Genomic DNA, 27,571 nt, shown 5'->3' with positions numbered 1-27,571 from the left:
CCTTCACTGGTCTCCGTCCAGAGCAACGGGGTCTATTGGTCCATTATATACTGTCTATGACTGACACCCGCGGTTATTCGTTTTTCGACACGGATGTGACGTCACACTCGAGCTACTGCACAATGTCATTGAATATAAATGCAGGAGAAAACGTAAAGAGCTTTTATTTTGAATGAGTGGGCTTTTGCTTGTACGAATATTCGTGTCTAAGGATATTTAAAGTAATATTTTATGTCAGAAATTCTATACAAATAATTAGCTCCAGGATATGAATTGATGTAAGAGACTTTAAATCATGCTTTAAACTACTGACCAAACATAAACATTTATTCTGAATAAATGACTCCGGATATTATCCTCTTGTGTTACTATATTTCCGGTGGCTGCCACAGGCGCTGCCGTGGAAGCTATACTATGCGTGGGACCTCGTAGACCAATACATACATCCATGACCCTGCTACGCAGCCGTGTGAAAAATATATAGCACGTTTTCCCTTTCACTCTGTGATACGGGAGTTAGCATTTCCTCTTCAACATGTACCGCCCAGTTAAAACAGCACACGGACCGCCGCAGTTCGGACCTCCACTACCCCATGGCCCTCCTTTCAGACTACGAGGGCCTTGTAGTGGTCCTCCCCCTGGACACTTGCCACCTGCACCACCGGATAGCCATTTTTTTCACAACAGGCCACCAAGAGGGGATTTTATCAGCGTACGTATCCAACAGGCTAATAACGTCAGCTTAGCTGGCTAAGTTAGCTAACTAGCTAGCATTACATGATTCAGACAAGGGGTTGCTAACAGAGCGTTATGCTAGCCAGGAGAGGTATGGTGCGTTCGCGTGCTCCTCGGATGGTCCCATATCCCTAGTTGGGAAGTCGTTCTTTTGAATTTGTGTTTTAGTTGCTTTAGTTTAGGAGCTTTAGTCGTAATGTGGAAACAACATAGACGCTACAAAGACGATGTGTTGTGATGTATTGCTCGAAGCGTTTCAACAACTGTTGATAGCAGTTTCTAGTATTTATTATCAGTTTGTATTGTCAGTAGGGCTGTCTTCGACTAAAGATATTCTTAGTCGACTAACACTTATAGGATTTTGTCGACTAATTGATTAGTTGATTTAATTGACAGAGCTGTGTGCTTGGAGAGGTGGTTAAGACTAGAAAAGCACAATATAAATGTAGTTAATTAACCATCTGTAAAACGGAGTTTCTCTACAATTAATCCTACAAAAGCACCACTTTAAATCTTGTGTTTACCATAAATGTGCTCAGAAGTTTCCTGAAATAAATAATTAAGCATGAATAAGCATTAAAAATGACTAATCGACTAAAGAAATCTTAGTCGACTAAGACCAAAACGACCGATTAGTCGACTAATCGACTAAGAGGTGGCAGCCCTAATTGTCAGTCATATCTCCACAGCGCTGCGAAAGAAGTAGGGGTGGTACGGTTCACAAAACCCACTGTTTGGTTCGTATCACGGTTTTAGGGTCACAGTTTTCGGTTCTGTACGGTTCTTGTTATTTTTTCTTTTAATCTTTAATGCTCCAGAAATATACTTTAGCATAAGGTATAGGCCTATAGCTTAATTATCCACAATGTAGGATCATGCACAAACTGAATTTGACTTGACTTTAAGCACATTATTAAGACCATCTCTGAGGAAAGCTAGCTGAGATTTTGATACACCAAGAGGGAAGACATTGTTGTGATTTCAACAAGCTTTTCATTTATTTGGCAAAAAAAGGAGAATGTGTATTGCCATCTACAAGAACTTATGTGCCTTTTTTGCACATGAAGATTGAAATATTACAGAATATTAATTGAAATAACTTGCATTTATCAAACTGCCAACTTCAGTGTAGCTTCAGTGTAGCTCTTAGAAAACATGCGTGCGTGCGCGCCAGTCGCGGGGAGAACTGAGCAGTCCCGCTCGCTGCAGAGACCCGACAGGATCTAAACTGCAGCCGCTTCAGCGAGTGAAAAAACATTACAGCGTACATTGATGTTAAAATGTATACAGGTTGGCATGACGGCCTGAAATGTTTTGCACAGTCTTTTGCTGTACGTTTTGTTGGTAACTTGTTCACACCTTCTTTCGTGCAAAAGGGAAACACACTGAGGTCACATACGGGGCACCTGACGGGCACGAGGCCACATTGCGCATGCGTCGAACCGTGCGGCACACATACACGTTCCGAGCCGAGACAAGCGCACCGAACAGCTCGGATGTTTTTTCATGAACCGTACCACCCCTAGAAAGAAGGTCTGGCCCTTCCACACAACATTCCTGGATAGGAGAAAAACGCTTTGGTTTATTGACATTTTCTTTAAACCACTTTATCATATTGGGCTGCACTAAGCGCCTGATGCAGCAATGATGCCACCCTGCTCAGATCTATGCAGGGTAAATGGAAGTTGAACGTCAAGGATATAGACTCTTCCACTTCCGGAATTGTTCTGGTGCTGCAGGAAATTCTGCCTTTTTGCCGATGTCTGTCTTATTCCACTTTCTTTGTGTTGGAATTTTAAACTCCGGTGGATTTATGAGGACTATGGTTGACTGCTCCTCAGATCTCTGCATGGTAAATTGAGACCGCTAGCTAGTCTATCTGTCCAATCTGAGTTTTAAAGAAATGCCAATAAACCAGAGCATGTATTTCTCCCATTGATATTATATCGATATCGTGATATGAGACCAGCTATCGTCTTAGATTTTGGATATCGTAATATGGCTTATATTGTAAGTGTTGTCTTTTCCTGGTTTTAAAGGCTGCATTACAGTAAAGTGATGTCATTTTCTGAACTTACCAGACTGTTGTAACTGTTCTATTATTTGCCTTTACCCACGTCGTCATTATATCCACATTACCGATGATTATTTATCAAAAATCTCATTGTGTAAATATTTTGTGAAAGCATCAATAATCAACACTACAATATCATTGCGGTATCGATATTGAGGTATTTGGTCAAAAATATCGAGAGATTTAATTTTCTCCATATCGCCCAGCCCTAGCGAGACTAATCAAAGACTGACTATTAAGCGCAAGAGGCGTAACTAAGTTTTCGTTTTCCAGCGGGGAACTTGATACTTTTGGTTTTTTTTTGGTTGGGGGTTAGCTAGGATTCTAAATAGAACTGTTTTGGTGTTGAGAGAGATTTGCTGCAGTAAGTTAAATGTGTTGTGTGATATGAAATATAATGAAAGCAATAACCATTGTGTGGTTATCCTCATATACCGTCTTCTATCCTATATTCAAGAGGTTATGCAGAAAAAAACTTAATTGCTTGTCACTTCAGCTTTGCACAAGAGGATGGAAAGTCTATAAAATAGGCTAAATGGGGGATTTCTTCATGAATTCAGATTATTATGAATTATTTCTACAGGTAATGTTGAATGAAGGCAAAGACATTAATGTTAACGCTGCAGTGTTTACCGTTGAACATTAGTCTAGCAGCTAGCGAGTTTCCTTCCTAGTTTATAGCTTAATCCTGACAAAACCACACAGTTAATTTTCAGCCTGCATTCACGTTTTGTAGCCTAAAACGGAGAGGCTTAAATTGGTAGAGAGAGAAAGAAGCGGCGGACTGCCAAGTTGCCCTTTCTGCTTTCTGCTCAGCTGCCAAACCGCTGTGCTGTGAATTGTCTGCACTCGTCAGCAAACTCATCTTTTTTTTTTTACTTTATTGACAAGCTCTCTGAACAGTTCAGCTTTCTGAACTGTCTTTGGAATTGATCAACGGAGGAGAGGGAAAAAAAAAAATTGCGGGCCGGATGGTAGCTCAGGTGGACGTGCAGCAGGACGTTATCTTCAGTGAAGCAAACGCACAGAAATCCAACTTACTGTTAGCTGTTAGTCCAAGAAACGCAGCTCAAACACGAAAATGAAAACCAGTCCCTAGCTATGGCAAAGTCCTCTTTGGAAACACGCTGTCGTCCTCTCCAGTCCAAAATCAACATCCTCCGAATCGGCAACTCTCCGCCGTTAGCTCCAGCTTTAGCTAGTCCGTTAGCTCCAACTTTAGCCAGGCACATTAGCACAACCTTTGTTCTAAACCACTGCTGTTAGACCGTAGTGTACACCTCTTCAGCTTCGTTATTCCACTTGGATCTTCTCCAAGCTAACTAGTGTCTCTCGATGTTTCTCAGTGTTTTCTTTCCTCTTCTTGATTTGCGATTCTCTCCACTCTCCCGTGTCTCCACTCAGCCGTTTTGCGTGTTTGTTTGTGTGTCTGTCTGTGTGTGCATGTCTGCCTCTGTGTGTGTGTGAAACGGGTTAGGCGACTGAGAATGTTATTTTTCATTTGAATATTTATGCAGCGGCCGGAAAATTAACAAGCGACGTCATTGCGTTATATAATGGTGGGCCACTGCATCGATGCAGCATCGTCCATGTCCGCATCCTGGTGCATCGATTATTTGATTAATTTCAACACCTCTATTGACCGTAGCCTGTGGCAGGCGAGCGGCACCCACCATGTAACTGCCGAGCCTCTTTAGTTAGCCAAGTAATCCAGTTGTCAGTCAGCTTGCACATCCCATATACAGTGGCACACTCTCAGCAGTTGAGATGCGCCTCCCTCGACTCGCAGTCAGCTCGACCGCTACGTTACAGGTGCTACACTATGCCCATGTCATAGATCGCACTAGCTATCTCTCAGATAGCACTCCCCATTCTTCAGATAGCTATGTTTGTCAAAACTTATTTTTCGGTCAATGCAACTGATTCAGTAAGAGCAGATCACAACTCTCCATGTTGGTGCTTAGGTAACATTATCATTATCTATTGAATATATCTACACGGATGTTATTGTAGCTAGCTAATGTCCCTTACCCAGATTTTCCACTGGGTGTGTCTGTGCTGCGTACCGGCTGCAGTTTTGTTCCGTCCTCCGCCACACGCCATACCACACCGGGAGCATCGCAAAAGCGGAGCTTCTTGCGTGCCCAACTCGCAGATTTTATTGTCTTTACAAGTACTTCAAAGAACAATCACTTGTTTATCAAGCTAGTATCTACCTTTCACTTCAAGCACACCTGCAATTAAACTCCAGGCCTTGTCTTTTCTGGCGAAAAAAAAAGGTGGTGTGTATTATGTTTTTCCATCTTCAAGATGAAACTTTCGTCGTCCATGGTGTTGTAGATGAGACATATACGATATTGGGGGGTGTTTTTTGGTAAATTGACTGGATGGTCCTGCTGTTTCACTTTATGCCCGGCTGTCCGAAATCCCTGTGGCTCGTGTCAAAATGGACCTGGCGCGTATCTTTAGCAGAGCGGAGAGCTGCTTCATGCACCCTTGTGGGTCGCACGTATGGAATATCAAGCATTGACTTGTATGGTCACGATTGCTCGTGGGGGTCGCGCTGCCGCCGGAAAAGCAGTCAGAAACCTGGAAAACTGTTTTAAAACAGTAACGTTAATACAGTGTGTCGGAGGAATGCAGCGTCTCCTGCAAAGGGAGTCGGAGGAAGAGGGGCCGTCACAGCAGCGTTAGCTAACATTAGCTTCTTGTCTCATCTGGGGTCTGATAAACGGTAAATTCATCAAAGTCAGTGTGCCCAACACTATTTTCCAATAAACTGAAGCTGTCAAATTTCATGGGACCCGCGTGAGTGCGGATTTCATGTCGTGGCTTTCGTCGCTGTTTAGCAATTCAGTGAAGTAGTGATCTCGCCCTTTTGTTTATTTGGTTGCCATGACTTTGAGTGATGAAGTCCTGTCACTGTTCCAGTTGCTCTGCTCACCCTAGGGAGAGAGAGCAAATGACAGTTTGCTTGAGTTCAGTAGAGCAGACTCTAGAGCTCTACGACTTTGTCTTTTCATAAACAGCCGAAGGAACGGTGGTGCGTGGTGTACATAGCGAAACCCTATATTTCTGATACCGTGGCGCTGGAAATTTTACCGTGGCGCACCGCCACTATGCTATCCACCTAGAGGAAACACTGGCCACAACTGAATTTTGGTCCACATAACTATTTCTTATGCATGCAACTTTATCTTAGCATCCTAGCTATTGTCTACACACTTTTCCAATTTTCCTGACAGCCATGCTGCAGAGGTCATTTCAGTTGCCTGAAGACAAACCGTGAGGTCAAATTTGTCAGCACAATACGGATAAGCCACATCCATTGGCTACAGTGGACCTAGCAGTATGGTGTACCTGCTTTACATGAAAATGGGTAAGTCAATAGAAGCATTTTTTTAAATTTATTTTTAAAGAAAAATAGAGTAGGTTGTTGCTTTTTCTATGCCACCTATTACATATGTTTAAACATGTATGCAACCTAAGACTTTTCTCATTTTAAATAAAGGTGATTATAATGTTTTTGCTGAGACTATTGTAAAATTAAGTTTATGCTTCTATATTGTGTGATTTACTGTGTAGTAGAAATTATGATATTGTGATACATTTTTAATTATCTTATTTGTGGTCAATCATTTTTATGCTTCCCATATATTGCAGTAAAAACATTACGGAATCAAGGATTGACAGAGCCATTGGACCTGCATGAAAGGTTTCTCAATCATTAATTTATACAGTAGCTGTAAAAAGAGGAAGAAAGCTTGCAGATCCACCGAAGAAAGTACACTACTGATTTACTATCCTTTCAAATGTACCTTATTTGTATGCCACTTTGGACGAAAGCATGTGCCAAATGGTTTACCTTTTTGATGTTTTTTGGACCACACAGCTTTGTGCATAATCAGTCACACTTAATGTTTATTCTTAAGTAAAAATTGATAATTTCTAAACTTTGCCTGGAAATGACTGCATGCTCGTATTACAAGTTCTCCTTTTTGTACACCGTGTTGATAAATGAGGGCCTTGGACAATATAGCCAGTTCTTGCCTTGTTTAATACTGATATTGCAGCAAAAGAGAGGGACACTAGCCTTTCCAAGGACAAAAAACCCATCTCAATAGCAAATGCAGAGAGGAAAAGGTGGATGACTAGCTGAGTCTTCTGTTATGTTCTCCTTTCAAGCTACATGTGGAAGGTCCGGAACTGAAAATGAAGACCAAAATGGCTTGTAGAAATCAGAAAAGCAGAGATGAGAAAGGATCCTCGTGGCTTTCAAAGCATCATTCAAAACTAACTTTGTTTAAGACATGGAGAAATCCATTTGATTTGTGGCTTTTGTGGTTGTTAGCCTTTGTGGGGAAAACATGAAAGTCACCTTTTTTATAAAGGTTCTGTACTTGACATTTAGAACATTAATATAGCAATTAACAACTATTTGTTATGTAAAGATATAGTGGAGCATTGTGTGTGTGGTAATCCCAGCTTCTATTATTGCGTTCTATTTACCTTGGAACTTGGAAGGAATGTGTTCCACAAGTTGGATTTTCATTGTTTTCATTAGCTCTAGCCAGGTTAGCCATTGTTAGCAGTGCCAGTTTATAACATGCTGTTTTTTGTGTGCATACAAACAGCGTAACATGCCCACAGATAGAAGATGAACAGCACTGTGTGTAAGACTTATAACGGCTTATAACTGTATGTTACTACAGCTTTCGCACGTGTTGATGCACGGAGCAGCCATGTTTGATTTTTAGCTTGGGGAAGTTGTCATTCCTGCCGTTTCTGTTATATTTAGCCATGCTAAGGCCTGGCCACATAAATCCGCTATTTTAAATGTGACTGGGCCAGAAGTATAGTCATGGTGGTCTATCAGTCCCTTGTTCCAACACTTTGTCCCGAGTATAATATTTGAGCAACTATTGGATGGATGGACAGCCTTTACTGCACAGGACCGCTAGCGTGGCTGTAGTATTAACATCTTGTTTAAATATCAACTTCAACAAGTGCAATTATTAAGTTGAAACAAAGATGAAACTGAGCGTATGCTAGACACAATGAATGTATTATACCCTTCTGTTAACTATAAGATTCGTATTGGATTCATTGTTTACATTTTTGTCTGTTTATATAGTTTGAAAGTTTCTGCATTAGGTTTGCTTGTCATTTTTGTTGGCTAAAAAGGCACAATTAAGACTTTTGCTCTAGTAAATCGCTTTTTAAACCATTATCCACAAACTAAAGGAGATCTTATCAGGGTATACAATGTTGATTGAATATATTTAGAGACATAGATGAAATAAGGGTTTCACTTTTGCACATCCAGTTGACAATATCATGTCTCACATAGTATGCATTGTCATTAATTTCATTTACTGTGTAGTAACCTATGATAATGTCTTCATGTTGCTATAATTTGTCTAAGGGAATTCAACAGTGGTGGTACTAAATATATCAGTTATAAGAAAACCTGTTTGCTGTCTTTCTTTAAGCTGGTCCATTTTGGTTTTTCTGTTCATGGTCTCAGCAACATGCTACACATTGTACTACCACTACCATTCTCTTACAAGCACATCCATGAGCTGGATTTATGTGTTAAGCGGTTACGGCTAGCTACGGCATAGCTGATGGATATCTCCTCCACACTTTAACTACGCATAAGGGCTACAGTGTTATACCAAAAAGGAATGTGATTGGTCACCTTAGGCTGCTTGTATTGTTTTGCTTGGAGATTGTTGAGTGAAGACATTAAGCTCAAAAGTCAACGGATCACAATAGGCTATAAAACTCAAAAGCATCTTTTGTGCTATGTATTTATACAAAATAAATAATATAAAATATAAATTGTGCATTTGGAGGAATGTTACAATTATATGCCGATGTAAATGCCAACTGCTTCAGTAATTGTATTGCGTCTAAAGGCTGTTGAAAGCAGCAGGGATAAGGAATTGGTCTCCCGTTTGCTTTTTCCTTGTCCCAGTGCAAGATATATCGAAAGTGTCACAATAAGTATGCAATATTTTGTTTATATTGTGGAGTGCTGCGTCCAGTCCGTTGGCTGTGTGGCTTAAGTGTGTTCGATTTAGAGCCCGGTTCTGTTTCGTTGGCCAGTTACCGTGCCACTTGCACATGTTAGTGCACGTCAGCGCACGGGTCCACTACGTGACAAACCCTATGGAGCGTACCACGTGTGTGCATATTTCAACAGAGTGACAGTGTAAGTGAAGAAATTGATGGAGACAACAAAACGGAAGGAATCAGAGAAGCGATGGAAAAGTTGTGTCCTGTTCTCTTTATTTTATACTGTACAACCAGTAAGACATGTCCTGTTCTGTAGACATGGTCGTTATTTATTTATTCATGTTGGACCAGTCCAGTATGATTGTCAGTTGAAATAAACCTTGTGTTGTAAGAAAACTTCTTCAATTTAAGAATCTACCAGGAACCCGCAGGCGAGTCTTCCAGCTTCAGCGTTTTCTTTGCGCTTGCCATTGTGTGACTGACCTTGCACGCTATTCAGCTTTTTGTGCGAACCTCAGTACATGTTGCTAGCAGCGTTCAGTATCGGTCTTTAATTTTGGCGTTTTCTGTAAAGGCAATATTTCAGAAAAACTCACAAGATAATAATTAAGTTTCATTGGATCAAATGGCCATCAATCAGACTGATGGCAGGTGAGCAAGGATTTAGTTTAGTTAACTCTAACTTAAAGGGGTGATAGAATGATTATATAGGGTATTTTACACTGTTCCTTAAGGTCTCCTAATGGGGTATGTAACATTGGTTGGGCTGAAAATTGCCCGAATGCTATTTTATTAGGCCCTTAACTACCCTGTGAATATGGCTCTATTTGGAACAAGAGCTTTTCTTCCAAATATGGTATGTGAAGATTAGGGGTTTCGTTAGCTATGACTGTCCCTTCAATCCTAGCTATGTATGGCTAGCTACAAATCACAGATAGTTAGCTTCATTTTTGGCGTAATTTCTGTATATTTACAGTTTGAATTTCATCACGCCACTTATACAACGGTCTTATAAAGCTAACAACGGTGTCCGATTTCAAGTTAATACATTTTTGTGAACAGTGGGGGTTTTGTTAGCTATGACTGTCCCTTCAATCCTAGCTATGTGTAGCTAGCTACAAATCAGGGATAGTTAGCTTCATTTTTGGCGTAATTTCTGTATATTTACGGTTTGAATTTCATCACGCCACTTATACAACATCTCCCTAAAGGTCTTATAAAGCTAAGAATGGTGTCCGATTTCAAGTTAATGCATTTTTGTGAACAGTGGGTGTTTCGTTAGCTATGAGTAGCTATGAGTAAGCTATGAGAAGCTAGCTACAAATCAGGGATAGTTAGCTTCATTTTTGGCGTAATTTCTGTATATTTACAGTTTGAATTTCATCATGCCACTTATACAACATCTCCCTAAAGGTCTTATAAAGCTAACAGCGGTGTCCGATTTCAAGTTAATGAATATTTGTGAATTTCAGAGGAATTCTAGGAGGAGCTAGCTCTCATTGATAGAGCTACATCCAGCCGCAGGCTCTATCAATGAGACTCGCGGACAAGCGGCGTTTATTTCCCCAATCGTTTGTTTAAATAACTCAACACATTATAATTACACACATTAAAAGATTAACTGGAACCTGTGGTAACAGATTGCTGGTGCAACAAGCTCGCTGACCGCGCTCTTACTCACACACACCGGGCATTTAGCTAGCAGGAAGAGGGGCGCTGCAGGCCCTGGAGCTCTGTCAGAGCACCAGCGTGTAGTAGTCCATTTGCCAAAAACCGGTGACTTTGCGCGGGTATGGAGTGCTGTGGGCTGCAAGCCGTAACGGAGCTCAATCGAGCTCAGAGCAGGTCGGGGTGTGTGAAGGAAGGCAGGTCGGGCGGCGAGGCAACAACACAGGCAGCACCGGCGCATCCATTTTCGTAAAACGGCCCATATTTGAGCTTTACATAGTTGATTTCTCGCATAAAAAAGTTTCAGAAGTGAATTTTGTAATGGAATAGCAGAGATCTGCGCGACTTAGCTAGATTCAGAAGACTACCTCATCTCAGGTCAGTTGTGTAGCCTATGTAAATGTTGGGGCGTGACTGATCTCTTAAGGTTCTGGATTTTGAGATGGTTGCGTAAGCAACTGGCTTTTTTTGAGATTCGCCCGTTTTCAGCGGCAGTTTCAAAATATGAGATTTTCATAGTAAAGGGGTGTCAGAGGGACTTTGAGGTTCTATGTATGTCCTATTTACCCACCGAACTGTCGTTATTCAACTATGACAGGGTAAAATCGGTTTTGCATTCTATCACCCCTTTAAAACTTTTACGGAGTCAGTTGGATAATCGCATCAAATAAATTAATTATATCTATATATAATTTCAAAGGCCTGGCAATCATACTTCATCAAGGCTAATCTGTTACTTACAGTTTTCAGGTGATCTGCCAACCTCAGATTGAGATAGACCAGTTTTCTTTTGGCACATCTGGCACTCAACTTTTTGGTTGTCATATTCGCAAATTACTGGAATAATTACACAATTTGCGAGTGCTAGATGCTTGACTTTTCAACATCTTGGGTGCCGTTAGTTGCACCCAAGTTGCTAACCCTCACATGGTAAAACTTCTAGTTACGTTGCTGGTAACGTTGATGATGGGATGAAGTGAGGCAGGCTGTGACATGTTTTTCCGTCGGTCTATCAATTTCAGGGCGCCGCACGTAAGCCTAGACACACGACATCCCTGCCCCTAACGAAGCATTTGAATACTGATTTGGACATTGATTACCATGGTAACAACATTCATGTCAGCCCCAGCATAGACCCACGTGTCCTGATTGTTCCCGTACTTTACACAGTAACTTTATTGTTGCTGATAGATTCGAAAAGCCTATTTCATTTCAGGTACACCAGTGTTACTTATTTCAGCTGATGTTGATTTTCAGTCTGTTGACCATGTCATTTGTTGCAAGATGTAGCTGAACAGTAGAATGTGATATGACTCCTTGGGAAGTTTATAATCTTACTTTACACTATGTTGTAACAACAGATCATTTAAACAGTTGCTCAAGTTGTCAAGCATTCAGTGTATACTTATTACTCAAAAATATTGAACATGTACAAACCATAATTCCAATGAAGTTGGGACGTAAGTAAAAAAAGAATACAATGATTTTGAAAGAATGAAAGAAACATCCCCAAAAAGCTCAGTGGCTCACAAGCAACGGCGTGAGCAAATAGTCCCCCAGTTTAATAATGTTTCTCAATGTACAATTGCAAGGAATTTAGGGATTTTATCATCTACAGTCCATAACATCATAAGTGTCAAGGCCGAAAACCAACATTGAATGCCTGTGACCGTCAATTCCCCAGGCGGCACTGCATTAAAAACAGATTATGTAAAGGATATTACTACGTGGGCTCAGGAACCGGATAACCATTGTCAGTTAACACAGTTCGCCAATACATCTACAATCCATCCATCCATCCATCTTCGTCCGCTTATCCGGTGTCGGGTCGCGGGGGGAGCAGCTCCAGCAGGGGACCCCAAACTTCCCTTTCCCGAGCCACATTAACCAGCTCCGACTGGGGGATCCCGAGGCGTTCCCAGGCCAGGTTGGAGATATAATCCCTCCACCTAGTCCTGGGTCTTCCCCGAGGCCTCCTCCCAGCTGGACGTGCCTGGAACACCTCCCTAGGGAGGCGCCCAGGGGGCATCCTTACCAGATGCCCGAACCACCTCAACTGGCTCCTTTCGACGCAAAGGAGCAGCGGCTCTACTCCGAGCTCCTCACGGATGACTGAGCTTCTCACCCTATCTCTAAGGGAGACGCCAGCCACCCTCCTGAGGAAACCCATTTCGGCCGCTTGTACCCTGGATCTCGTTCTTTCAGTCATGACACAGCCTTCATGACCATAGGTGAGGGTAGGAACGAAAACTGACCGGTAGATCGAGAGCTTTGCCTTCTGGCTCAGCTCTCTTTTCGTCACAACGGTGCGATAGATTGAATGCAATACCGCACCCGCTGCGCCCGATTCTCCGACCAATCTCCCGCTCCATTGTCCCTCACTCGCGAACAAAACCCCAAGGTACTTGAACTCCTTCACTTGGGGTAAGGACTCATTCCCTACCTGAAGAAGGCATTCCATCGGTTTCCTGCTGAGAACCATGGCCTCCGATTTAGAGGTGCTGATCCTCATCCCAACCGCTTCACACTCGGTTGCGAACCGATCCAGTGAGTGCTGAAGGTCGCAGGCCGATGATGCCATCAGGACCACATCATCTGCAAAGAGCAGCGATGAGATCCCCAGCCCACCAAACTGCAACCCCTCCCCACCCCGACTACGCCTCGATATCCTGTCCATAAATATTACAAACAGGATTGGTGACAAAGCGCAGCCCTGGCGGAGGCCAACCCTCACCTGAAACGAGTCCAAGTACAAGTTAAAACCATGCAAAGCAAATTTGTTGCAGGCATCAAATTCATAATGATTGAATATTTGCAAAAAAACACAGTTTATCAGTTTGAACAATATCTTGTCTTGTAGTTCAACCCTTATCTTGTCTTCCCGTCAAACTTTTTTTCGACGCTTCTTTTTCCAACATTTTAAATTTATAAAATTTTTCTTATACACATTTCAGCGCTTATTTCTACGTCCCATATTTTCAGATATAAAACAAAAATTGAAAACTGGTCAATGTGACCCGAAGTCAACATAAGTGATATTCAATTGAATATGGATCAAAAAGGATTTGCAAATCATTGTATTCTGATTTTATTTACGTTTTACACAACGTCCCAACGTCATTGGAATTGGGGTTTGTACAACTGTCCCCTTTGATTTACAAGTTATTTATAATTTGTAAATTAAATCGAAGTATCTATTATGCTATTGCAGTTCTGTGTTGTACAACGCTATAACATGATTCTGAATACTCTCAGCCCCACTGTAGCAGCTTCTCCATAGACCGTAGTACAATGATTGGTTTGGGAGGCAGCCAGCAGATCGTCCCTCCCGCACAACCACCGCACATTCAGATCCCACAGTGGAATCCCACTCCTGTGCAACATCATTCTCTGGACAGTAGGTACGTGTCTATGTATTGAAGCTGCAGTAGGTAACTCTAAAAAAATAAGTTGTCATTTTTGCTGAAACTGTAACTATATCCTAACAATAGTACATGAGACTGATTTGTCGTAATGGTTTGCCTCCCCCTAGTGGTCCACATCCATTGGAAAACAACCAGTCAGAGAAGAGGAGCCGTTAATGCAGTGCCAATGGCTGCATGTCAACTGCGATCAAACCCTGATCAACAAATCAAGATTAGGGCTCGAGAGTGCGACCAAAATTTGAAAGGGTGCGACTAAGATTTTTCCTAGGTCGCACCGGTGCACCTAACGTCCTCGCAACCACTGAGTCCGATGTCGTTTATATCGATATGGTTTAATGTTGCGTTACATGACCCATTCCTTCTGTAAAGCCGTGCCTGTGTTTGGATCTCTCCTCCGCACAGCCCCGCCCCCATTCACTCACACGCCGGCCGGCTCACCTGCAACATGGAGAGACACAGCGCCGCTGGTCCAAACTAGCGACATTTGTCTACAGTTTTAATTGTTATTAACACAACTGTTTTTGTTAAGTATGAGAGGGAAACCTGTATTGGTACCAGTGTTTCCGCTGGTAACTCTCTGTTACTGCGGCCGCCACGGCGAAAAACACATTAGAAGTTATTAAATGCAACTAACTTCAGTTCGTTGAGTAATAGCGTGTAAGACGGAGCATGTTGGATCATAGTTCATAAAAATGCAGCGCAGTGACGATACAGACATTTCACACAAGACGGGTGTAACGCTGCTAAAGATTTCGGCCTTTATTTTGATAGGAAAGCTGAAGACATGAAAGGGGAGGGGGAGGAATGACATGTAGGAAAGGGCCGCAGGTCGGAGTCAAACCTCTATATTTACCAACTGGGCTATCCGGGCGTCCTCTTTCTCTTTTAATCAGTCTGTTATTGTTGTTGAAAGCTTATGATATGTATATGTATATATATATATATATATATATATATATATATATATATATATCCTAGGCTATTTATTTTAAAATTGTAAAAAATATATAATATTGTAAAAAAATACAGAGCTATATATTGTGTATCGCCATTCAGCGTTACGGCGATGCGAGGAAAAATTTGGGTGCACCTAAATTTTGTGCTGGTGCACCTAAATAAAAAAAGTTAGGCGCACCAGTGCAACCAAGGCAAAAAGTTAGTGTGGAGCCCTGGGTTATTTTACTGCATTTCCTAATTCTCGCCTCAAATGTTTCCAGAAACATATTTTATGTTTATTGTTTAGCTGTAAATTGACCTGGCTGCCATGTTGAAAACAGTGGAGCCAAAACCAAGCACCGCTGGCTGGAGCAACCTTTCTCATTTTACTGACCGTAAAAAATCTTGATTCATATTTGATCAGGGCTGCCTAGTTTTCTTTATCAGTGCAGTTTGATCAGAGTTCATGAGCAGTTAACACTGCTGAGACTCCTCGGCTCTGATTGGTTATTTTACATTCATGCCATTAGGAGCACCAGGAGGAGGCAGAGGAACTTGATTTTATTTGAGTTGTTTTTTTGTTTTTTTACAGTTTATCTGTCTCATGTACTACTATAAGGATATAGTGACAGTTTGAGCAAATATGACTAAAATTTATTTTGTTTAAGTTACCAAGCTATAGCTTTAATTAAGACTAATCAGGAACAGTTGTACTAATGTTTGAATGTATATTTTGAGTTTACTGTCGTTTGAAACACATGCTGCTTTTCAGTGACCGAGCTGGTGAGGAATTCCTGAGATGCATTGCAGCCAACAAGCCTCTCCCGGACTATCTCAAAGGGAACATGGCATACAACCTGGCTGATGCATTTAAGTCGGCTAATGTCCTGAAAGAAGCAGTCAAATCAGACCCTGAGTTCCAGAAGCACGCGACCAGGAGCAAAAGCCGTAGTCGAAGCCGCGGCAAATCGCGAGCCAAGAGTCGTGCACGAAGCAAAAGCCGAGCACCAAGCCCAAGCAGAGGAAGGAGCAAAAGTCGTGCCCGTGGCAAAAGCAGAGCGAGAAGCAAAAGCAGGGCCAGAAGCAGGGCTCGCAGTAGGAGTCGGAGCCAGAACCGAAGCAAGAAGAGTCACGTACGGAGCAAGAGCCGGGTCAGGAGGTCCAGGTCACGAAGCAGTAGTAGTGAAAAGAGCTATGTCAAAGACAAAAAGAGAAAAATGAGCCACAGCAGCACTGTTGGCAGCAGTACATATCTGACAGGGAATAGTCTGCTAGAAGGACTAAAGCTGGTCATGAACAGCAAAGAACTGGATGAGCGGTTGCCCACCCTCAAAGATGCCATCCTCACTATTCAGGTAGAGCTTACCATTCATTCTCCAAAATGTTTTGTTTCAGTTGGTTATCAGTGTAAATCTGCACAAAAAGTGTAAATTATGACTACTAGCATGTAAACCATACACAGAAGTATATCTAGTGTTTTTATTAAAATAATCTAGCGTTAATTTTTTTTTACTTGTGGCCTACTTTGTGTAACTTGATTTAAAAACATGATGCCTCAGCTCTTAGTGGGTGAGATAATAATGGTGATCCGCCACAGACTGAAACAAATGGTACCAAGGTGATAGGATGCTGCTGTGCTGAGTATAAAGAAATTTAATAGCAGATTTAAAGTAATTAAAGCAGATTATCCCATTTATAACCGTGGCGTCCACAAAAAAACAGTCCTTTATACTAACTAGACCAAAAGTTGGTATGTATGAAAACAAACCCTTACAAGATAGTTCAAGTATTTAACTATTTAGCGAGCTATCAAATACCTTTTGGCAAGCACTAGATAAAATACTTAAAATTGCCGGTAGTGTGTGGGTTTCATGCATCTCCTGAGTTTTAGATTAGATCTAAGCTGACTTGCAAAGACTTTATTGCATGGATGAACACTGGCAGTTAAATTGTGTAAAAAGTAAGAAGTGTATTTCATTGTTATGAACTCTTTTGTACAGGCCTCAGACGACAGCAAAAAAAGGGAGTGTGTACCTGATGAGCACAGACATCCGCAACAACATGACCGTAATGAGAATTCAACATCACTGGAAAATGACAGTATGCTCCTTCCCCATGACAGAGTAGGCAGTGACTTCTCTTGGCTCCAGGCGCAAAGTCAGGAGGACTCTGCAGTCCTGAAAGCTAATGAGCTTGAAGATGAAGAGTCATTCTTGTATGGAAATGAAGATGCTGGACAACAAGCCAATAAAACCTCTACTACACGTTTTGCAGTATTTTCCCAGATGGGAGAACATGCCAAACTACAGGAAATGGATAGTTCAGGCAGTCAACATCATCAAAACAAGTCCATATTTAGTAGCTTTGGGGATTTGCTTGATCTGAAGCAACCCCTTCAAATTACTTCCTCGAGCGTAACCTCTGCCAATCTGGACAGCAGTGAGTGTGAGAAGATCAAGAACATATTAAAAAGTCTGGGCACAACAGACATCAGCGAGTTTATGGTTAAGATGCAGGGGCAAAAGGAGGGGACGCAGCTGTCTCCTGCATGTCCCAGTTCAGAGCAAACAGCAGCAGGCTTAGCACTGAGTAACCCGAATGTAAGGCAAGCTCTGGAGTCTTTACAGTCGCTGATCAAAGGTGAGAATCCTGTATTTAATAAAGTCAATTAAAGTTTTTTCTTTTATATTTTATTTTTACTTACTGTGCCTTCAACACTGAAATCAACTTTGTTGATCGAGTTTATTGTTTTGATTAACTTTGGTTATGCCAGAGGTTTTAACTGTGTATGTTAAATATGTGTGGTTACAAATTTTCATAGGCATGTCTCATTTAGAATCGTAAGATGTGTCAAGTTAATATTGGATCTGTTTCTCTCCAGTTTTCAAGGATAAGATTATGTGACAGCTGAACGTGGAGGTGTACCCAATAAGTCTGATCCACCTGGCTTGATGAATTATCCTCTTTGTTCTTATTGTCTAATGCTTTTGGTGTAAAATACAGGATTATGTTGTTTCTTCCTTCAGCGACAAAAGAGAAGCGGGAAAAACGTGATGGCAGTGGCACCTCTCAGACATCCTCTGATAAACACAAGGTAATGGATGTCCAAGCTGCGTCACTGACTATTCAACATTTAATTGATAAAGTTAACGCCTTAAAACAATGACCACAAACACCTTAATTTTGTAAAATATTGCTTGTGTTTCCCAGGCAGGTGATGAGGAAAGGAAGAAAGAGAAACAAGCCAGAATGAATAAAATGGAATCATTGATGAAAGAACTGGAAGGATTGTTGAAACAGGATGGTAAAGCGATTTTCTCTGTTGACAATCGGTTTCCTGTTGACTTTATTATCTTCCACACGCGAAAATACTCCATATGCTTCACTGCCTTTCTTGTCCCTTTGCAGGATTAAGTTTTCTGACACCAGTAATCGGGTTTTACTGCCAGAAATGTGAGGAATTCATTGGAGATTTGAATAGTGCTGAAAACCATGCAGCAATCTACCGCCACAGTGACTCTATCAGTGTAAGTATAAGTCCTGTTTACCTCTGTGTGGTGATATTTTATATTTTCATTCATTAGTCAAAGCGAAATTCATTGTTCTGAGTTCACATCAATTCAAAATTTAGGAGGATCCATTACAGAACAAAAACTCCACCTTGTCCTCTACTAACTCTCTCCCTCTCTCAAACACATTAACACACCTTTGTGCTGCAGCGCCACAACTTTCTATGTCTCCCTCTACTGACAATAGTGTTCCTATAATACATAGGGTCAGTAGACAATTTGTCATAAACAAAGTAACGTGTGTGTGTGTGTGTGTGTGTGTGTGTGTGTGTGTGTGTGTGTGTGTGTGTGTGTGTGTGTGTGTGTGCGTGTGCGCTAGGGCTGGGAAAAAAAATCAATTTGATTTAAAAATCGAGTTGGTAGGTCAAATCGATTCATATTTTCAAAAAAATCTATTTTAAAAAAAAAAAAATTATTCCAAATACAGTATAAATAATTTGGATGTTTAACAATTTTTGTCGCACAGTGACTTTTCACTTAGAGGAAGGGTGTGCCTTTGCAATTTTGTTTATGTTGATGCACTTTAATTAAATACAATAAATATATATTTTTAAAATATATTTACAGTTCGCAGTTATTTTGTTTTAAATGGAAGAGGGGGGGAAATCGAATCGTAAATCGATTTTTTTTAGGGAAACAAATCGCCCAGCTCTAGTGCCCGTGTGCGTGCGTCCTGAGTGATTTACACCTGTACCGATCGGATCACTCAGGATTTTAATACCAGGTCAAAATGCAGCTTCTTTCGCCATATCTGTATGTTTATGTCTTTCCCTGTCAATATGTCTCTGCTTTAAAGAATTGTGGCCATAGGCCAGTATTCCCTTTTTCAGCTATTTATACTGCTTCAGCTGCTTTTCATGCATATTCAAGTCTTATTTATTGAATCATACTCAATTCAAACCTTAAAGTGTTCCACATCTTTCATTCATTAGAAGTTTAATGCTACTTGTGAATTCTATTTGTACTTTTTGAAAATCTTGACCACAGCTGATTGATTTCCTATTTTGACCCATTTGCCATTTTACCAACTAATTCATTACTCTTTTAACTACTTCTTTATCCAAATTAAAATTAATTACAGTTTGGCATCAGCTTTTACAAAACTTTCATACAATATTGGAATTATTCAACATTCATATTAACAAGAACTTAAATTTTCGACTTTTTCCTACAACTTCACCTTATACATTAAAGCCAGCCATTTATGTATTTACAACTTTTTGGAAAAACCTTAAAATAATCCACTTTTGTTTCATAAATTATTGGTACTATTCAACATTTCAATGAAATTCATGCTAATTAAAACCATTCCGTCTTTTTTAATTATTGTCACTACTTTACCACCTTCTTACGCATTTAAGCCAGCAATCCAGTTTAGCTTCAGCAACTTAGCTTTTCAGCTTTAACGCGCATTTTCTGGAGGAAATGCATTTTCTAGTTAGCTATATTAGCCACCATCCTGGTCATACCAGACCATTTAGCTTTAGCAGCAAAGCCCCTAAGTATATTGAAGTAAGCAACGGTGTGTTTAATTGCTTATCAGTTTGTTTAAGGAAGATTGTGTTATTTGTTTAATAGTTTAGTTAGTAGTTGAGGTAGAATTTTTATGTGCTGTGCACATTGTTTAACAAGTATAAATGATTAGGTTTTTTTTCTTTACTTTCAGCACAAACTTAAAATTTTATATGAAAAGCCAAATTTGTTGATATTATGGGGTTTAGTTCAGAGATTTTGGAGATTGTAAGTTACAATCTCCAAAATCTCTGTTTCGTAATCTTTGGAGACACCTACAAGCAGTAATTATATAATTATAATTGCAGGTGTGCTTTTGGTTCTCACTTCCCAACAGTGTGGCCTTATATTGATTTTTCCCAAGAATGTTGCCTCAGACACCCAGTTCATAATACTGCAAATGCAAAGACTTTCTTCTGTGTGCCATGGGCTTAATCCTGATTAGGTTACCTCATTCGGCAACAGATAGTGACTAACGTCTTTGAGATCATTACCTTATGGTAGCCATAAACGTATTGGTTTCTATGTCTTCATGCTGCAAAATTGTTTTCTTTGTTTGTTTTTAGCAGAAAGTGCAGGTGGACAAGCATTCTGGAGACAGCAAGGGACACTCACGTCATGTTAGCAACAGCACTCAGCAGCCACATACCTCAGACAGGAGAGATCACAGGGACTACAGTTACGCTAGAGATTCCGGAGACCACAGGAATCACAGAGCCAACCAACGAGACTTGAGGCACGAAAGAGATCACAGAAGCAAACTCCACGACGACTGCAGAAGCCACAGGGCGGGGCAGGACAACATCTCCTTGAAAGAGGAGATGAGGAAGGAGAGGATGCTCATAACGGTGTCCCGTGGACTGACACCTCCAAACGTCAAGGTAAAGGAGGAGGTGAACAAGGAGCAGACAATCGGAAGCCACAGCAAAGTCAAAGTGGAAAACGCAGACCGCAAGGACAAATCATCCAGGGGCAGCAGAGAAAAAGATGGCAAAGAAAAAGATGAAAGTAGTGATAGTAGTGACGACAACAATGGACAAACGCTGAAAACAAAATCAACTAAAAAGAAAAAGAAGAAGAAGGAGAAAAAGAAGAAGAAGAAGGATAAGTCCTAATTGTTGTATTATGCCTGTCACTTTCCATATTCATACTATACTGATCCCTGGGATGATGTTGGCAGCTTCTTGCTGCATAAAGTTTCTAAACTTAAAGATCCAAATGTTATTACCCATGGGAACAACATTTTTTTCTTTTTCTCTTCCTGCTTAGTAATTTTTATTTTTTATTGATTTGATCAGAAGAGGGAGGTAGGCATCAAGGAGTGATTCATCATTGTGCTTAAAGGAACAAACTGACTTGTTAGGAAGTGAGGTGGTTTGCAGTAAACCATAGTCAAAAGGGAAGATTAACATCAATAATTTATTTTTGTGCATCCAGTACAGAGACCTGTCCTACCTAAAGTTAGCACCAAAGGCATCCTTGACTGATCTATACTTAATGCACAGAAATGAAATGATAACAAATATTTTTTGGCTGTGCATTTTCCAAAATGTCAGCATGTTTCAACAGATTTTTACGTTTTATATGGCATGCCTTAAGTATGCCCTCACATCCTGGTTTCATGTTTTACTCAGTGTTTTAATTATTTTTAGACATTGATCTTTCTCAATACTATTACTACCATGTATATATTTTTCAACTACTAACAGCATTGTAGCGTTAAAAATGTCATGTGTACTTTTTTTTTGCAGTTGAGTTCCATTTTCTTACAGTCTGTGTTTTTATCCGAAATACAAGATGACTTAAGTCTGGCTCCTGTTGTGACTTTCTAAATAAAGAATGTGTACAATTTAAAGAGTTAAATGGTGTCATAATTGAGTACTCAGATTAATGCTTTATCTCTTTGCAGTGTGTTAGCCATAATCAATTACCCAAAAAGCAAAATAGGTAGTGTGATATAAAGTAAGCTGCCTTCGAGACTCGAGAGTAATGCTAAATTATGCTGCCTGCATTACATTCATAGACAAGTGTTTTCTTCCTTTATGTACCTCACAGGGGCTGTAGTGTAGTGTAGTATTTCGGCAGCAATAGCACTTTGGTTAAGGTTTGTAAAAGGTGGTAGTTTCAGTAAATGGTAATAACATGTCTATTGTTTGTGAAACCAAGAGCTGTGAGAGGTTAAACATTACTACAAATAATTCTGTAGTCTTTTAATGCTAGATCAGATGTTTTGGCAGATAACAAATGAAATGCATTGTCAGAATAAGCAATCTGCAAATTAACATTCTATAAATGTAATTTCTAGGAGACAGGGTTGTTATTTAAGCACAGTTTTTCTGCAGCTTTGTCATATATTTTTTTATTTAAGAAGGGACAATGAACAAGAACACAAGGACTCCCAACATGTAAAATGTTATTTGATATGAATATAATTGCCAGACTGAGCTCATGAAGTGGCGTATGTATGACACACCAATTCGTATGCCATTTTTGGTGTGTTATCAAGACGCATACTCGCTTTTTAGCGTGTTTATCAACGCTGTTTGGCCTCCATTGACTTACATTACCTTGTGATTGCGTGTGAATTTACGCCGTAGCGAGTAGTGTGAAAGGGCGAAAATCTGCTAGTAAACTCAACCGTCCCTTTCTTCTTTTCCTAAACCCAACCACCTTCTTCTTTTCCTAAACCCAACCGGTTATTCTTTTCCTAAACCTAACACACGTGTCACATTTCCTAAACTCAACCGTCGCTTTCTCGCGATAACACATGAACGTGTATGTTTACGTCCGCTGTATACAGTGTAGACATACACGCGGATAGCTCAAAATGCTTACAGATAACAAGCCACTTGGCTTAAGAAAGTGGGCGTGTATGTTTACGCAAAGTCATGATGTCATGTTGAAATTGTGTAGAAATGGTTTCCCTTTTCTTTTAGGTTTATGTTATTTTTCCCCGAGATAGGTTGTATTTTTTGTCACATACAGTATAAGGCTGTTGCCATATTCATGGATGCAAACAATATCTGGCACGCTTATATGACTGAAGAAAAAAAGTGTTCAGTCTTTACTTTTTTTACTCAACTGTCATGACCTTTTGCGAGGACCTAACATCACATCTCTAGGTTACTTGGTTGTTTTACTGTACTCTAGCTGGACCTTGGCTGTTTACATTCAGTTTGTTTGATGAATGAGCACGGTTGTAGAAACTGCTGGCTTCTCCCTTTGTTCTCATCCGTTTTTCTCTCATTTTTTCTTTGCACTGTGAAAGAACGGTGATGTACAAGTTCTTATATTTATTCTCCGCAGAGCAACTTAGCCAAAGTGAGTGTTGAAATCCAGGGCATACTGTAAAAGAAAACTATACGAGACATGCCTACATCTTTTCACAGGAACAGAAAAAGTATGGACAATGAAGCTCTCATCTCTGCTATGCTGTCAGACAAGCATGTCTGTGTTTGAGCTTTATGGATACAAAATAGGAAAGGATTCCCTCAAATGTGTTTATGAATAAGATGATGTTAATTATGTCTTTAGCTGTTCTGTCTCAGTTGATTTCAAAATAAATGGTCCTATAAACTTCATGCCAGTTCCTAAAACAACACCTCAGAGGTCACTGACATACATATCCATTTATAATAAAGGTTTATGGGGTAAGAGGACCATTCCTGACATCACATAAGCTACAGATTTTCATGCTTGGAAAACCTGTCATAATAAAATGAAGTAAAGACAAACTGGTTTTGTTCTTGTAATGTATGTATGCATTTCTAACATCATTTATAGAGAATTTAATAACAGCACAGAGTTCAACATGCTGAGTGCACAGTCAGTGGTGGAAGAACTATTCAGATTTACTCTTTACTCAAGTAAAAGTAGCAATACCACTCTGTAAAAACCTTTTTATAGCATTATTATATTCAAGAATCAAAAGTAAAAAGTACATAAGGTCTCATTGTGAATGGTACTATTATTGTTATATTACTAAATGAATGAGTTATATTATTATGACTGGTGCATTAATAACATGTAAGCAGCATTTTTAAGGGGAGACACAGCAGGTGAATAGGAAAAATATTTGAACCAATAGATATCACCATGAAACTTCCCCAGCTAATTATTTACAATAAGACACTTTTTTGTATTACAATCTTCATGAAATGTTATGGTTAAATATGCAAATGAGGTAGTATCGTTCTAAAAGTGCGCTACTTTGCATACATTTCCAGAACAGAAATCTGAACATTGAATAAAGCCATGTTCAAAATTCTTGTTTCATTTTGTTGACATATTAGAACACAGGTTTTTACAGAGCTCTTTTTATCACTTCATAAATCAGAAAGTATTGTCAACAGCTATAAAAAAAAAAAAAAAAAAAACATTGCCATGTTTTTAAATATAAATCAGGCTATGAATGATATCTGACCAAATTCCTCTGTACAAACCTTTGGAATATAGATAGATATGAAACTGCAAAGTTTGGTGTAGGTAAGTGTTAACCAAAGTGGAGATTTCTGGCTCAGAACAAAACCTTTGAAGATATGGATTGTAAAATTCATACATTTTGAAGACACAACAGGTCAATAGGGTAAAACATTTTAAGTAACAGATGTTACCATGCAAACTTCCTAGTTGATTACCAACATTAGGAAAACATTTTTCTATCTAACTTTTTTTCTAAGTTTTCTAAAAATGTTATGTTTAAATATGGAAATTAATTATTATTTTCTGCTAACTTTTGGTTTTATTTATGAGGAATTTACAGGCGCAAATAGAGAAAGTGTAGTAAAATAAACATCTTAATGTGTATCTTGGGTGTTTTTTCCCACTAGTCTTAAAGAAGAAATATTATAGAAGGAAATAGCCCCAAAACTCAAATGTCTTTGCTTGTAGTAGCTCCCTTTAATGTAGTTGGTCGAAATGAAGCCAAATTGAACTACCTTATATGCTGTTGGGCTGTTTAATGCAGAGCTTCATATTGTTTATATTTAATCAAAAGATTTGTATTTAAAAATTTAATTTTTAAAGTAACAAATTACACACTAGTACTACAAATTAACACATCATAAAGTGGCCGAAAATGGAGATGTCTGAAGGGATATTATCACACAGTCAAAGTGAGATGTGAAGTCTCAGTTTGGATATGAAGTTTCAGAACATTTAAATGATTATATTCCATCATTGGGTCCATAGTGTGCCAGAATGCCGTCGACTACAGCCTATTTTTTAAGAATTACAGTTTACTTACAATGGGTTCTCAATTTAAAAGAATACTTGAGTCCTATGAAAACTGCTGAAGACAGACACTGAGAAAATAAATGGTAACATGACAATGTTATAGTGGGAGTGATGAGGAAACATTATACCATTTAACAAATCAAAAATATTGTTAATTTTTAAAGATACAGAATTGTAACTTGCTTACAATTCTGTATCAATTCTGTAGCTTTTCCTCCTTAATAAGACTTGACCACAAGTTGAGGTTAATAGTTCCTTTCAGAGGCATTGTTTCTGCACTTTATAACATGTCACAATAAGACTACAAAATATATACTTACATTTGTTTAACATGAATAATCTTTTGCAAATAAGTATCACAACATGACATACATACATATACACATACACATACAGTTAAGTAATGGTCATCTGATGTCTGAAGTAATACTTGTAATGATAGTATAATAACCATTACTAATAAATGGTAAATTGATAGTTTATTTGTCTCATGTTCTTAGCTATTTTACTGTTACTGTTATGGACATTATTTAGATTGTTATTATCAGTTATACATCACCAGAAAAGATTTACAGTACATACACAGAATACTGTACATTTACATTTACATTTATATAATACTACTACATTTACCTGACAGTGAACACCACCCATGACAATTGTGATTGGTTTAAAGAAATGCCAATAAACCAGAGCAATTTTTTCCTCACATACAGGAATGCTTCGTGGACTTGGCAGACCTTCCACCGCAGCGCTGTGGAGGTAGGTCTGGCAAAGTGAGACTACATTTTTTAATGTGCTCTTTGTTAATGCAAAATGGAGGAAACTAGCAAGCACTGCTGAACAGATAATCATGACACAAAACCATCTGCCACGTAATCCGAGAAAGCATTTTGGACTTGACACCATAGACAAAAGAATAATGGACAAATGTAAGGTTTCCATAAATCAAAAGGCTTTACAGTCCCGTTACCACTTTGCTCCAATCTGTCTGAGACAGACACAGTACAATAAATCAAACGAGAAAAAAGAAAAACAAATAATTTTGATAGTTTGAAAGCATGCAAAGACTAGTGAAATTTGTTCTAGAAGTCTCACCTCTCTGTGTAGCCCACCGGCATTGACTCTGATGACTCCTGGTTTGATAACAAACAGGGAGTCACTGGGCAACTTGGGTTCCTGGCTCATCAGACGGTAGCGGATATCTGAGTTGTCAGTATATGGCTGGTCAAGATCTGTGGCCACAACCTTAATCACCTCAAAACCTGGAGAGAGGGAAGTCAGAAGTGAAAATGAATTAGAGACATATCAAACTATTCAGAGCACTTCTTTAAAGAGGGGATATACAAAATAAAGCTAGGCCATACAGGGCTAAAATTATGTTATTTTTCTTATAAAACAATGCACCTGGTGATTGTGGTGTGCGTGTAGAGTGTCAGTCACTGAAATCATTTTGTAGTCTTGTCATACCCCATATAGTGGACTAAAATTACCCTAAAATATAAAAAGTAGTCCAATCTACAGTACAATCTATTATCACTAACTATACTTAAGTGCATTGCGCAGCCAGAAAACAAAGATTTGTTTTCTTCTGGACACAACATTAGCACCTGCCTGGACCATATACTTTCAACTGGAAAATTAGTCCAAAAACTTTGAAATTTTGTTTTTTGAGAATTAGACTTTGCCAACTTGTTTTAATGCAAAGCTATAGCCAGTCAAAAACACAAGATCATCAACTAGAATCAGAAAAGGATTTATTGCCAAGTAAGTAACACTTACAAGGAAATACCCTTGGTTGTTGGTGCAATAAACAAACAATAGATAAAGAAACAAATATGTACTGTACATTTTGTACAGTTTAGGGACGTCGTTAGGTATATAGTTTAGGAGTGCTGAAGCAGCCCCAAAATGTTCTTAAGCCCTCCCAAATAATAATAAGAAAAATTATTTAATTTTTTTACCGTGCACTCTGTATCTCTCACTATCTTCCTTCACCATTCATCTGTGTGTGTCGTCGTGCACTGCAGTCAGAGGCAGAGACTTTTGGTGCGTTCTTTTTGTCCACCGAAGTCGATCTACGAGTCGTTTTGCGGAGTTACGAACCGGAAGTTGCAAAAAGAACGCCACCGAGGTCGTATATACGACTTGTCAAGTCGTCTGAACTCCGAGGACCCCGAGTTCACTTTCAAAGATGGCTACGTCGTGCATCACACATAGTAAACATTTTTTCTACAATTTTAAGCACTTTTGTCTTTGTTGTAACCAAATGAAGAAGTCATACACATAGCATTGTATACTGCTACCTATAGGCATGTCTCTACAGTCTGATTAGGAGTTAAATACAGCTTAATTAGTTATTTTGTAGCTTGTGCAGCTGAAATTGGCTAGAGACG

General features: G+C 39.5%; 2 protein-coding genes across 4 annotated transcripts; one reads left to right on the top strand and one right to left on the bottom strand.

The window, feature by feature from the left end:
- The first annotated feature begins 382 nt into the window (after positions 1-382).
- LOC114572572 (uncharacterized) lies at positions 383-21,798 on the top strand. Of its 2 annotated transcripts, none has more exons than XM_028604256.1 (8): positions 383-712; positions 13,754-13,899; positions 15,632-16,214; positions 16,860-17,499; positions 17,886-17,953; positions 18,070-18,163; positions 18,268-18,386; positions 20,510-21,798. In XM_028604256.1, exons 1-8 carry the CDS (start codon positions 536-538, stop codon positions 21,053-21,055), a joined length of 2,373 nt encoding a protein of 790 aa, XP_028460057.1. In that variant the 5' UTR covers positions 383-535; the 3' UTR covers positions 21,056-21,798. The 2 variants fall into 2 exon arrangements, with proteins under 2 accessions (XP_028460057.1, XP_028460056.1); XM_028604255.1 differs by having other exon boundaries at positions 20,507-21,798.
- A 4,010-nt stretch (positions 21,799-25,808) lies between these two features.
- On the bottom strand, positions 25,809-27,242 carry LOC114572584 (cadherin-3-like). 2 transcript variants are annotated; one of them, XM_028604270.1, is made up of 3 exons: positions 27,140-27,242; positions 26,274-26,440; positions 25,809-25,929 (listed from the first exon to the last, which is right to left on the bottom strand). In XM_028604270.1, the coding sequence occupies exons 1-3, from the start codon at positions 27,174-27,176 to the stop codon at positions 25,882-25,884; spliced, it is 252 nt and encodes an 83-aa protein (XP_028460071.1). In that variant the 5' UTR covers positions 27,177-27,242; the 3' UTR covers positions 25,809-25,881. The 2 variants fall into 2 exon arrangements, with proteins under 2 accessions (XP_028460071.1, XP_028460072.1); XM_028604271.1 differs by having other exon boundaries at positions 25,927-26,166.
- Positions 27,243-27,571: the final 329 nt, after the last annotated feature.

This window comes from Perca flavescens, chromosome 17 (genome assembly GCF_004354835.1).
Source record: "Perca flavescens isolate YP-PL-M2 chromosome 17, PFLA_1.0, whole genome shotgun sequence".
Taxonomy (NCBI): Eukaryota; Metazoa; Chordata; class Actinopteri; order Perciformes; family Percidae; genus Perca; species Perca flavescens.
Note: the sequence above shows the minus strand (reverse complement) of the source record. Positions and strands in the feature narration are given on the sequence as shown.

Coding starts and splice junctions, on each gene's coding strand:
- LOC114572584 (XM_028604270.1), bottom strand. CDS start 27,176: ATGGTGAAGGAAGATAGTGAGAGATACAGAGTGCACG. Junction 26,441..27,139: donor TGAGAGATACAGAGTGCACG/GTAAAAAAATTA, acceptor CCCTCTCTCCAG/GTTTTGAGGTGATTAAGGTT. Junction 25,930..26,273: donor CCGGTGGGCTACACAGAGAG/GTGAGACTTCTA, acceptor CTACCTCCACAG/CGCTGCGGTGGAAGGTCTGC.
- LOC114572572 (XM_028604255.1), top strand. CDS start 536: ATGTACCGCCCAGTTAAAACAGCACACGGACCGCCGCAGTTCGGACCT. Junction 13,900..15,631: donor CATCATTCTCTGGACAGTAG/GTACGTGTCTAT, acceptor GCTGCTTTTCAG/TGACCGAGCTGGTGAGGAAT. Junction 18,164..18,267: donor AGGATTGTTGAAACAGGATG/GTAAAGCGATTT, acceptor GTCCCTTTGCAG/GATTAAGTTTTCTGACACCA.